The sequence below is a fragment of the Synchytrium microbalum genome (assembly GCF_006535985.1).
Source record: "Synchytrium microbalum strain JEL517 chromosome Unknown SmJEL517_scf0007, whole genome shotgun sequence".
Lineage (NCBI taxonomy): Eukaryota > Fungi > Chytridiomycota > Chytridiomycetes > Synchytriales > Synchytriaceae > Synchytrium > Synchytrium microbalum.
In genome coordinates, this window is record NW_022158356.1 from 441,430 (window position 1) to 454,036 (window position 12,607).

A 12,607-nucleotide genomic window follows, 5' to 3' on the forward strand; every position below is an offset into this window, starting at 1 on the left:
TCTGGATCAGAAATGTCTTCTTATATGTTCATTCTCCTAGTCAGCTCCTTTCAAATCGAACTCGCAACACCCAACTCGAAAAGCACAGATCTCCTTGATTCTTGTCCGTCACAAGTTGGCAACGGTTATAAAGAACCCTGTCTTGATCAAGATGTCATCTTCTTTGTCTCTAAACTGTCTAAACTACGGAATGTTTGCATCTGATTTCCGACAATCACCAAACCTGAGAAACATCTGCCAGGTCATCAATCCCAGCGGCCTCGGACACACCTTCATACAAATCGCTCACGGCTACTAAGAAGAGTGGTCATGCTGGATTAGTAGCTCACATTCTGATAGTATCCAATCAAGATCCGGCGGCTGCTTGGACATTCGGGTGATGAGGATATAGAAAGATAGTTCCATTGGTTTTTTATATTGCACCTGCGGGGATTTGACCGAGTGGTTAAGGTGTTGCGTTCAGGCCGCAATTTGGAAACAAGCACGAGTTCGAATCTCGTAGTCCTCACTTCTTTTTACCCCGTGACACAAACTCAGCACAAATAGGTGGGCCTTTTTGCTAGGGCATCGACGGTCACAGCTTTACTATGAGGTGGTTGATGCTGTGTCGGAAACTTTGATACCATTCAGGATTGAGTAAGACGGGTACCAACAGCAGGGCTTCATCTGGGCCTTTGCTATTGTGGCATCGACGTCACAGGACTTTTCTGCGACGTGGCTGACGGTGTGTAAACCAATAAACCCTGATACCATTCAGCATTGAGGGGGACGGGTACCAACAGCAGGGCTTCGTGAATAACACCTAAGGAAACATCAGGTGTCAGATACTAGTACGTGATGTATCACTGATATATAGACGATTGCTCTACGGTACCATCTCTTCGAGCGACCTTGCTTCAAATCTTTCCTCCAAAGAATTCACAACATCCTCTCACATTTTATGGATTTTGCCTGCTTTCTCTCGCCTCCAAGGAACGAGATGGATTTTTTGGCTGCTTTCTCTACGCCCCAATGGAAGTATACCAGTCTAGTAGGTCAGGAAGTAGTGGAGGCTCCAGGGGTCCAAAAGCTTGCCGGTCAACTTCACATATTGGAGCCAAACTGCCAGAACTGAGCTCGGAGCACCAATAGAACACTAGCTACTTAACGAATCAGGTTATCTCAGATCTATCAGAGGTGGTTTCTGAAGTTCGGAACGTTCGCTCTTGTGTATATGTCTTTGGGATTGTCATGACCGTATAATCACCATTGAACCTGATACGTTCGAAAAAATGGCATGCAAAGAGAAAGGAAATGGGTAAAGAGGGAGGATTGGAATCGTGAGAAATGGGAACTGCCAAGGCTGTTTTGTCTAGATGTATGGCTTGTAATTTTGTTGGCCTTTGTCCATGCCACGCACTGAAGTTCATGTGAGCCAGCAAATTGATGAATACAAGAATATGAAATATGAATGAAATTACGAGTGAATGTGCTTTTTGATCTTCCAGTTCGTGCTAATGATACGCCAGCAAAGAGTGCTGAAGCTCTGCAAACCCCAGTGGTGACCTTGTCAAACAAGCTTCCACAACAGATGGCAGAAGGGAACTATAGAGGTTGCATTGCTCGTCCATAATCTTACATATAACATCGCCGAACTAGGTAGGTGCCATCTTCTTATTGGTCAGAACAAGGCAGTCTTCTGTTTTGCACACAATCCAAACGCCTTGTTATAAGCTTATTTTCTTACAGCCAGTACATTAGATTAATAGTGTTAAGAGCATATATTTACACTCATGGAGGCCACTCTTCTTGCCCAGATTGATGAAGGTAAACCGAAGCAAATTCCAGCAGCATCATTTGTTACATTTTCTGGGATATTTTTGGGCGTGTCATCTTTCGAGCTCTGAAGAAACAAGCAACCCCAAATAATCACCATTCATAGCAATCTCATTATTCTCTCACTTTATTCGCTTCTAAACAGCTTGCTACCGCTTGTACAATCCTCGAGGCCCAAATGATCGACTTGCTGCTGAACAAGTCTTGTCGCCTCTCTTCCCTACTTTTGCTGAATCTACCTTCGGAACCGTATCGAATGCAAACCCATCTGTACCTACAAGCCCATACGAAACTGTCATACATTGTGAAATGGTCTTGGATCAATCCTCCTCGCCATACGCTCACACTTTCGTGACGGGTCATCTCAAGACGCTCGTGGCTGGTCACTTTGCTCTCTTTACTCCGTCACAGAAGATTGAGCTGAGTATGTCATCAAGTGGTGGCTGTGAGATCAGTTATGCGTAGTATTAACCATGATCGTTTTTGCCCTCAAGGAAACTTTGTATTGAACTTCCTGGGTCGAAATGTCAATATTCCTCAATTTGTGGAGACAAGTCTAGCACAGCTATTCTGTATTGTTACGAAATTGGGATGGTTTAATGATGAAGTCTTTCGAGAGGCTCTCAGTGATGTTTCTAGATTTAGTACAGTGAGTTTGCAACGGAGACAAAATCTTTGGTGCAAATTCAATCATTCTTACAGAGCGTCTCTACTGTAGGCTTCATCACACCATCAAATCATTGGTGTCCAGATATTGGGCTTGCTGGTGGCAGAGATGAATCAACCGTCATCAACAAAAAACATGACACGGCATCGAAAAACAGGTATAGACTCGCATCTGATAAAGATACATTGTTATTGATGCTTACGCGGCGTTTCTTAATCAATAGCCGTCAATTTTCGTGATACGCAATTGATGAACATATTCCAGATATCCCTGACTGTGCTGAAACAGTTGGTTACCAAACAGATTCGAATAGAAAAACGTATGTTGCACCAAAATGTACGCTTGATGCTAGAAGAATTTAATCACATAGTTGATTATTAGTGGCCGATGAATCAAGGATGCAGGAAGCAGTATTGACTTTGATGAGGAATTGTTTACAATTTGATTTCATTGGTATGCGTGTTTTGAATGTATCGTAGATTGTAGCTACACGCAAACGGGCTAACTGCTGTGAATGTCTTTAGGAACGAATCCTGATGAATCGTCTGATGACGTTGGAAGCATACAAGTGCAATATTCCCTCTTGAGGTTCAACCCGTTGCTTTATCTTTACTGACTCCTATTTTGTTTACAGCTCCCAGCACAATGGCAACCACTGATATGTGATGGCGATACTCTCCAAACGATATACGATGCATATAAATCATTCCCATCACCACAATCGAGTATTGCTATGGAATGTCTATCCATGCTTTCGTCAACAAGGCGATCCATATTCTCTGACGAAAACAGAGCCAAGTTCTTGTCGTGGGTGTTGGATGCTACAGGTGATACTTTAAGGACTCAGGTTGGATTGGGGGATGCCAACAATTATCATGGTAAACCTTTTGGGTGCTGCATTGCAGTGATAATCCAATCTTCAGAAGGATTCGCGGTAATGTCTGTTATTTTGCTTAGAATTCTGTCGAATGCTCGCTCGCTTGAAAATGGTGCATCAGCTGGCGGAGCTGGCAGACAAACCGCAGTTTCCAGATTGGATTGAAATGGTGACAAGATTCACAATCAAGAGTTTTGAACCAGCTAATGTAAGTTCGGTTGTGTAGAAGAATTTGAGTCCGTTTTTTCGCGTGCGACCTTTTATTTTCTGACATGTTGTTATTTGTAGTGGAGGACACATAGTGTTCTCTATTTGATGCAGTTCTGGGCTCGCATGGTCGCCACATTTCCAAGCACTGGTAGTGGGCAGAAACAGATGCCATACGAAAAATTAGAGAATATGACACTTGAGGTACACTTTGCAAAAGAAACCATGTTTTCACTCTTTGAGGCTGATGAAGAATCCGTGTAAACTTCAGGTGACGAAAGGCTTCATTGAGTCCAGGATACAATCTGTCGATGCTGGAGTCGAAGATGATGGAGGTATACAATCCATTGCAGCTTACGACGTGGACCTCGTTTTGCTCAAAGACTAAACCATACTTGAATATAATTAGGCTTATTTTCGGGTGATGAAGGCTCCCTATCATCAATCCTCGAACATTTAGCTAATATGGCGAGATTAAGATACGAAGATTCAAGTGCTTTCATTGGCAATGTTTTTGAAGCACTAGCGAGAGAATATCAAGATGCCATAAAGATTGCTTCAAGTGGAATAGTTTCAAAAGAAGTCAAGGCTAGATTAGATACAGTAGAAGGTATGCAGACCTTGGAGGGTTGTTAATATCTCGATGAGTTGCTGACAATTGTTTTGTATAGCGAAATTTACATGGTGTGTACATATAATGGGAGCATGTATATGTGCGAGGTAAGAACCATTAGTGCCTTGCAATAGTGTTTCTTTTGCTCATACACTCGTATTTGTTAGGACGCCGTATCAGGTATCAAATATCAATCTACTGCATTTGTCTTTCTCTAACTGGAAATCATTGTGACGCTGATTTTATTTACAATCACTTAGAGTGCAGAAGAGCACGATTTCATTGATGGAGGCAAGCTCATTGCGGTTATGTTGCATTTTCTTTATGGCTCACATTCATAACACTTTTAGATTTGGTGAGCAAGATATTTCAACTCATGAACGTCAATCAAACATGGGTTGGACAAAGCGGAGCTGCCTTTGGAAACGAGAAGCTGGATTTGAGCTTTGTTTATTTCTTCCAGCAATTCAGAAAGAGTTATATATGTAAGCCTTGAGCATTTCTCTTACACCCTTTTTTGGAAACTTCATCTCACACGCAAGATGTCTCACGAATAGCACTTGGAGAGAGTGTACAGCGACAGTCCAAAGTGTACCAAAGGCTTCAAGAAGTATTCAATTTGGGAGATCAGAACTCCGTGTTGAATGTGATTGTTCAGAAGCTGTAAGCTTTTGATTTGGTTGCACATTTGCATCGTTGCATGACATCGTACTCAAGTATTTTTTTGTCTTTTTAGAGGACACAATCTTAGATTCTGGGCTCATAGCCAGGGCATTATCAAGGGCACCTTGGAGTTGTTGCAGGACTTGGCTAGTGGATATAGTAGTGTCAAGCTCCTACGCAAGGCAGAAACCACCCAACTCATCCTTGCCAACCACAACTCTGACAATTTCCCATTCTTGAACGTCCCTGCAAACTTTCCATCGCGTGTGCTAGTAAGTTCAGTACACGTCGTTTCATGAATCATTGGAGATACGACATCTAATGCATGGAATCGTTTTTCTCTCCGCTAGTACTACTCAGCGTTGTGTCGGCTCCTGTTTGCATCTGACGATGATCAGGACGTACAATTCTTTGAGTTTGTGAGTCCCTGGACGAGAAGATTCGATGAATTCTTACCAATTATCGATATATCTGTGTATAATCAACCACAGTGTAGGGTAAGCCATGTGTCTGATGCCTCCACATTTGCTCCCTTTTTTCTCCGTCCGTTCTCACTCTCAAATACCATAGACAATGCTTGAAGGTCTCTTCAGAGATTTACGAGGCTTCGTCAGTGCCTGCAGCACAAAACGCCAATATATGCTATTTTTCGACTGGTTTTATCCCTACTCTCCCGTGCTGATTCGAGGACTTGAAGCCAACTATGACCACCCTTGTGCACAAGCCATTCTCAAATTCTTTAATGAATTTGTGCAAAACAAGAGTCAGCGGTTGAACTTTGATATATCATCGCCAAATGGGATACTCTTGTTTCGTGAAACTAGTCGAGTGATTTCTACTTATGGTAAAGAAAAGACGGTTCATGAGTCGTATATCATCGATAATGGTACTGATACGCTGATCTCTCTTATTCTAGGTCGATTGGCACTTTCACGAACTGTTATGGATGATAATGCCAAATGGACTCAAAAGTATAAGGGATTCACGATGTGTTTGTAAGTGCATTGACACGTGTTTGACTGCATCGACCAGGATTTTGATCATTTTCCCCCTCTACTTAGCAACATCATACGGTGGTCGTTATCAGGCAAATACGTCAACTTTGGAGTCTTTGGCTTGTATGACGATCCTGCATTGAGAGATACCCTCGACGTCATCTTCCAACTCATGTTGTCTACACCACAATCTGATTTGTTACAATATCCTAAACTTGCTGTTGTATGTTTTGAGTGATGTCACAGATGGGGGCTGTATCCTTCCTTTTCTTTGTCCGTTACAAAAATCACTCACAAATACGATCTTTGTAGGCATTCTTTGCATTCCTGGACATATTCTCATCCGAACAATTGCAAAGTCTAACCGACTTGCCAGCACCTGCATTTACATACATATTACGAGCATCAGCAGAAGGATTACGTTCACTCGACACGATGATATCGTCGCAAGCATGCTCAACTATAGACCATATTGCCTCGTATGTATTCAAGCAAACTGTCACTGGCAAACCATCGAATCATTTCTTGGTGCAACGAGCACAAGAAATACCAAGCATGTTCCCACACTTGTTGATGAAGTTGTTGGAAGTGGTATTGTTTGAGGATTCGCCGAATCAATGGAGTTTGAGTAGGCCTTTGTTGCCTTTAATATTGTTGCAAAAGGAGGTAAGAGGCTTGTGTGTGGTGTTCGTCGGTGGTGGTAGCACCTTCTGATGATGGTAACTCACCATAAGTCATAACTTGACGATAGCATTTTAATTACTATACTGCTCAATTGGTGTTAAGTCAGCTACCAGAGCGTCAAGAGATCTTGAGCAAGGTAATGCCTCAAGTATTCGGTGTTTGTGGTGAGCTTTTGTTGTCTGGGGAATTGATCTCACACTACCGTTGCTTCAATTGTATCACATGACAGGCACTACAACAACTGATGGAAGGGGTCGAATTCAACCTTTTACCCAAAAACCGTGATCGATTCACTCAACAATTACTCAACTTTCGTCGGGAAATGTCGAATAATTTCGTTGTTCTGCTGTCTCTACCGCAGAACGGGAATCTCCAATTCTAGAACGGGAGTGAAATGATTCAACGAGGATGGAAGCTGGTCTTGACCAAGAAAAAATATAGTGTACACAAATGGACTTTGTTCCTGCTATTAGAATCATCTAGTGAAGGAATTAAACACCATAAAAAGACCTTGCATATAAACGAAAATAAAATCTCTCTTTGCTCTCAAAATCCTCCTCGTCTGGCGAATCCTCTCAACTCCCGTTTATCCTCTCTTCCACAATGTAACAATAGCATTCTCATATCCGCTAAACTTGTGCGCGAATTGTTGATTGTGTGCCACTACACCAACAAAATGTCAAGAGTTAAAACCAAAAAAGGAAACTACCTAGGAATGGAGGATTGAGTTAGATCAATCACGGCATCGTCATAAAGCATGCTACTCAACTCGAAATACGTGTCCATTCGAGTCTCAAAAGTGCGACGATCTCGAGGTGGTGAGGCTGCTTTTTGTTTAAACTATTAGGCAAATGATGCGAATTGGGACATTGCGTCCATGGCCTGTGTGTGAGTTGAGAGATAATCAGAGCATTGTTCAGACAACTTGTGAAAGATCTTGGATTGCCAAAACGAGGGTGGATGTAAACGTCAGATGCCGTATGATCTCCATCTTCCCATCTTGTTCTGATATTGTAACGGACCTTTCTTAAACATGCAGAGAACGTGACAGTAAATAAAACAGCCGTTATGCATTGGACAATCAGAAAGTGCTTGCCAGATTCTGTGGGATGAGCCACATACGCTAAATACAGCGACACTCCACAGATTCAAGACATCTGATCAAAGAACAACTCCACAACCGACCCAAGCACAAATCTCCTGTGACCGATAATGTCATCAACACGTTTTTACGATCTCCGTGTCCTCTCACCGCCATCCAGGACCTTCTGAATATACTCAATCATGACTGCACTGCCACCATAACTCTGAATAACATGACCTTGATGTCCTGCAGCACTCGATTAGCAAACAAGACCAAGTTTTTCTTGGATCGGTAGTTGCTTTTGGGATTTTGTTATGCGGTGATGAGACATGAGACAGCAAGCGCCGTCATGAGAGCCTGTGAGACCGACTTGTGCATATTTGTGGGTTGTCGCTGCAACACCAAATATATCCTGATGCATGCGTAGAAAATTCTAGCCTAGTACCTTCATTGGCTGGTCCGTGCAGAAACAGTGAATCCACGAAACATCATTGCCGGTTTTTTGTTGTCCGTGTACAAGCGCGTTTGAAATGGGCGTCAATCCAGAGGCTCTGTCAAAGCTATTTGAAAAAGGTTGTCAAAGGAACGACGGGGCAAACCACAGATGTGAATGGTCATCGTGGGGGCCTTCTTTCGTTGAATGGCAAAATAGTGACGGGACACATACCAAAGACACAATACCCGTCTTTAGATCCAACACCAGACGTACCACCACGAGATCCGGGGAGTAAGAGTACAGCATGAGTAGGAGTCAATTCAGACGTCTCAGACGCATCAAATCCTTCGCATAGGAAATTCGATAACGGCGAATGACATCGCTATGCCAAGAAAGGACGGCAGGAAGGTTGAATCATTATGCCTTCCATACGTGTTTAGACTCCAGTTGCAAGTAACTTTCCATGCTGGTGGTGAAGTGGTAGTAATGGTGGAAGAGGTTGTAACTCGTGATGTACAGGGAAAAGTCTACGTGTTCATTCATATCCATGTTGGTAGTTGGGTTGTGGGATGTAGCTGGCATGATTTTATCAAGCAGGTCAGACATTGTTTCAAAGAAAGGATCCGTATCCACATGTATTTGCGAGAATCAACATAATCCACAAACACGAACATGGTCAGATCACTTCATCCAAATGGTGAACTTGTTATGCTTGAATAAGAATATGTACACGATGTGCCTGTCAAGTAGCAGATATGTTCTCACGAGAGTCATGCTTCCTCAGGTGGTTGAGGTTTAAGAAAGCAAAACACAAATCCTGTGAATGCACATGAGAAATAATAAGGAAAAGCGAAAAAAGGCAAAGTTTCTTCTTTACATACCTTCTTGTTGCAAAATCTGCTTCACCCTCCTCGTCTGACGAATTCTTTCAACCGCATCATCTCCTCCCTTCCACAATCCAATCACAGCGTTACCTGAACCGCTGAATTTAGCTGCGAATCCTTGACTGCGTGCCACTAAAAAATCAAGAGTTCAGAGACCTTGACGAACTAAAAAAGGAGATATGTATTATCGACCAATACCTTCAATCATCCGCAAATTAGCAACCCCAATAACACCATCTCCATATAGCGATCTTCTTAAATTGAAATTCGAGTCCATTAGAGTGGCAAATGTGTGTCGATCACCAGCTAGTAATGCTGTTTTGGCTTGCGATGCGAAAGATGCGAATGCCGACATTGCATCAAGGACCTGTTGTGATTTAAGGAGATAGTCAAAATGATCTGAAAACAACTTCACAGCCATGAGAGTTGGTGCAAAAAAAGGACACCCATTTATTCTCATACCGTTCGATCTCCATCCTGCCATCTTGCTCTCACATTGTTATGGACCTTTCCTAAAGATGCATAACCAGAGGCATTCAGTAAGCCGTTCAAATGACTGTCATGCATGTCCTACAGAATCCACTCACCAGATTCTTTCGGCTGAGCCACATACGCTAAAAAAAGGAGCATTAGCGAATTTTTGCAAACAGCACAACGCAAAAAGTCCTCTCAACTTACCCAACCACAAATCCCCCCACACCATCCCCTCATCAACACTTTCATACTCGCCGTAGCCTCTACCCTCCATCAGCTCCTTCCTGAAATCCATAAACACACAGCCACCATACGCTTGAATGACACGATCCTGATGTCCAGCAGCGATCCCTAGCTCGTCGCGTTCAGCAGACAAGACCAAGTTTGCTTGGATTGGTAGTGGGATTTGGGTTGTGGTCAAGCAGTGATGGGACATGAGACAGCGAAGGAGGCCTGTGGCGAGGGCTGAGCTTCCAGCGAGGCCGACTTGTCTATATTGTTGCGTTACAAGTCGTTAAGAATAAGGTTTACTCCAGCCACAAAATAAAAGCTTGGACAACCAGAACAATCCACATATCTGACCAGTGTGTTTATCTCACCTTGGGATATTAGTCTCTGCGGCAACAGTGAAGCCAGTCTTGCTTAATGGCAGACGTTCTTTTCGTATAAAGTCAACAAACACCTTCGACATTGCCATGAATAATCTCGCTGCTCCATCAAACCTATTTGAAACGAAAAGTTAGCAACTGAATATGCAAAGACTTCATTCGAGTGAAAGCAAACATCTGGCCAATAATTTCTCACAATCAAAAAAAGGAACATCCAATGGTGAATAATGACTCACCCATCTTTAGCCCCAACATCAGATATAACACCGAGTGATCCAAAGGAGAATGCATCATTAGTCGGGTTCAAAATAAACGTAACCGACGCATCAACCACGTTTGCATTAGGCCGTAGCGTCACTTCAGCATAGAAATTCGATATAAGCAATGACAGTGTCTTTCCATAAAACCCATCAGATGGGTTGCCCATGAGGCCAACACGTGCATATGCTCGTTTCGTGATTATTTTAGGTGCTGATGATGGTGGTATAGATGGCGGGACGGTTGTTTGTTGTGATGGTACGAAATCCCTCCATTTACTTAGATACGTGGATGAGGGCAAGTCATCGTTCATGTATTCCCATGCTGCAATATGGGAATTCGGATCTACATATCGTATCTTTACTGATGCTAATAGTCCAGATACCATTCGCATCAGTTGATTTCCAGATGACAGCGTCGACACGTCCATTTCGGCATACATGCGAGAATCGACATCCTCCCATAGCCGCTTCACAGCTGTTTCTCCAACGAGTTTTATAATCGCAGGCTCGTATATATTCGAGTTTGAATGCATCGTGTCTAAATGACCTGATACAGATACAGTGACATGTGATGCCGACATACAGCACCAACTATCAGCAGACTCCCATAGATTCGGCAAGTCACCCGCATCGAAAATGTAGTCAGCCGGTAATATCAACACACTATTCGTCGAGCTCGACGAAACGAGTCTCGTCCTAACTAAATCCATGGCTTCTAGAAACACGGATGCGTGACGATCTGCACCGGTAGTGCCCGTGTTCAGAATATTTCGTAGAGGAAAGCCGGTATGCATTGCCCAGCGTTCGTAAGCCTTGAAGCTATATATTGCAAAGGATTCAGTACATGGTACTTCAGCAACACATGCATCACCCAATGGGCAAACCTTCTCGCATCGGTAACGAGATACGTATTTGAACCCATATCACGTCGTCCAAGCTCTTCCCACCTACAACGAAAAGCTAGGTGTCACATTTCATCACTTTAAGTCAAATGTCGCGTCCAACATTATTACATCCAAGTAAGACACGGTATTCCCCCAATAGGCAATAATCCTTTTGGAATGCCCAAGAATGGAGATAGTTTCTCATCGAATATGTTCTATATCAATACAAATGAGTTGGGTTAAAAACAAGAACAGACGCGAAGCAGCAAAACATTCCAATGCAAGCCTTACTTGTCTGACTTCTGTTTCGAGAGCCGAGACTCCAGTCGCGAGAACTATACAAACTGCCATGGTATCTCCTTGATGCTGACACCGAGACAGGTTTGCGATCGCCGAAGAACTGTTGGGATTGGTTGGAGACGGACTTTCATGAACCGATCAAACGTTTGCACGTTAATAGTGGTCTCCATACTCCATACGCAAATTATACGCGCTAAACTAATATTCCCGATGTTTTAATATAGGCAGTAAACCGTGTGGTTGTTCGTTGCTCTTTGCAACACCACAAAAAATAACCGACCATGGTATGCCAGTTGCCGCGATTCAAACCAACGAAACAAGCTATAACCACTACATTTCATCTATAGGTATCCGAAAAACTAGTTCCCGTTGTCGCAAGATACTCTGGCGTAATCGACGCTGATGTAGCCAAAGTCTGGACTGTCGCTCGAGACTTTGCAAAGTTAGCTTGAATCCAAACCGCATCAACCTTGTCATATTCCCATTATACTCATTCTTATTGAAATTTAGAGTGCCTTCCATCCTTGGGGTTGCCTGTACGCTTGAAAATACGAATGGTGTGGGTAATGAAGTTGGTGGTAGCATCCGTGTTATTGATTTTGGTGAGGCGTCATAGTTGCATATTGTATATGCCAAAGAACATTGCCAATTGACGTACGGTTAACTCCTAGGTAATGGAAAATCCATCCGGGAACTCTTGGTAGCGCTCGATGATCAAGACCACATTGTGAAATACGCCCTTTTGAGTACGTCGATCATAGGATTCCATGACACGCCAAATGTGACTAAATAGCAATCTGTTTTCTCAAACATAGACTTGGCTCCCCATGAGAAATCCAAAAATCCGTGAGCCTACATGTTTAGATCTTATTACGTACATCTTCCAGGCTAACACAAGCCCTACCCAAATCAGCTTCCCTGGCGCAACAGTCGACTATATCGGAAGATGGCAATTCACCAAGGGTATCGATGGGAATGTAACGTTCGCGACCTTTGAATCCAGGTTCCTGACGAACGAGTCAATGAAGGATGCCATGGAAGAGGCTATTTCCATTGGTATCTTTAAAATGGCTCTTGATGCTATGAGAGCTAAATTGGGTCGATCACCTTCAAAGCTCTGATTTGTTTGGTATACTTTGTTTTTGCACAAAAGTTG

The 12,607-nt window shown here is 43.0% G+C and overlaps 2 protein-coding genes across 2 annotated transcripts; one reads left to right on the forward strand and one right to left on the reverse strand.

Moving 5' to 3' along the window:
* Positions 1-1,772: 1,772 nt before the first annotated feature.
* Positions 1,773-6,903, forward strand: SmJEL517_g01976 (uncharacterized protein; the record flags this gene model as incomplete). The annotated part of the gene is made up of 25 exons (XM_031167904.1): positions 1,773-1,806; positions 1,961-2,239; positions 2,310-2,464; positions 2,534-2,639; positions 2,706-2,801; positions 2,864-2,935; positions 3,007-3,050; positions 3,117-3,360; positions 3,440-3,567; positions 3,648-3,770; positions 3,838-3,901; positions 3,976-4,176; positions 4,238-4,286; positions 4,347-4,359; positions 4,440-4,484; positions 4,544-4,664; positions 4,737-4,842; positions 4,916-5,114; positions 5,193-5,339; positions 5,413-5,686; positions 5,759-5,837; positions 5,904-6,060; positions 6,150-6,503; positions 6,589-6,657; positions 6,751-6,903. The coding sequence occupies 25 exons, from the start codon at positions 1,773-1,775 to the stop codon at positions 6,901-6,903; spliced, it is 3,312 nt and encodes a 1,103-aa protein (XP_031026158.1).
* Positions 6,904-7,750: 847 nt separating this feature from the next.
* SmJEL517_g01977 (uncharacterized protein) lies at positions 7,751-11,502 on the reverse strand (the record flags this gene model as incomplete). Its single annotated transcript, XM_031167905.1, has 12 exons — positions 7,751-7,851; positions 8,273-8,386; positions 8,923-9,057; positions 9,124-9,292; positions 9,388-9,437; positions 9,513-9,539; positions 9,604-9,890; positions 9,999-10,121; positions 10,244-11,086; positions 11,152-11,214; positions 11,281-11,366; positions 11,443-11,502. The coding sequence occupies 12 exons, from the start codon at positions 11,500-11,502 to the stop codon at positions 7,751-7,753; spliced, it is 2,058 nt and encodes a 685-aa protein (XP_031026159.1).
* Between the last annotated feature and the right edge of the window lie 1,105 nt (positions 11,503-12,607).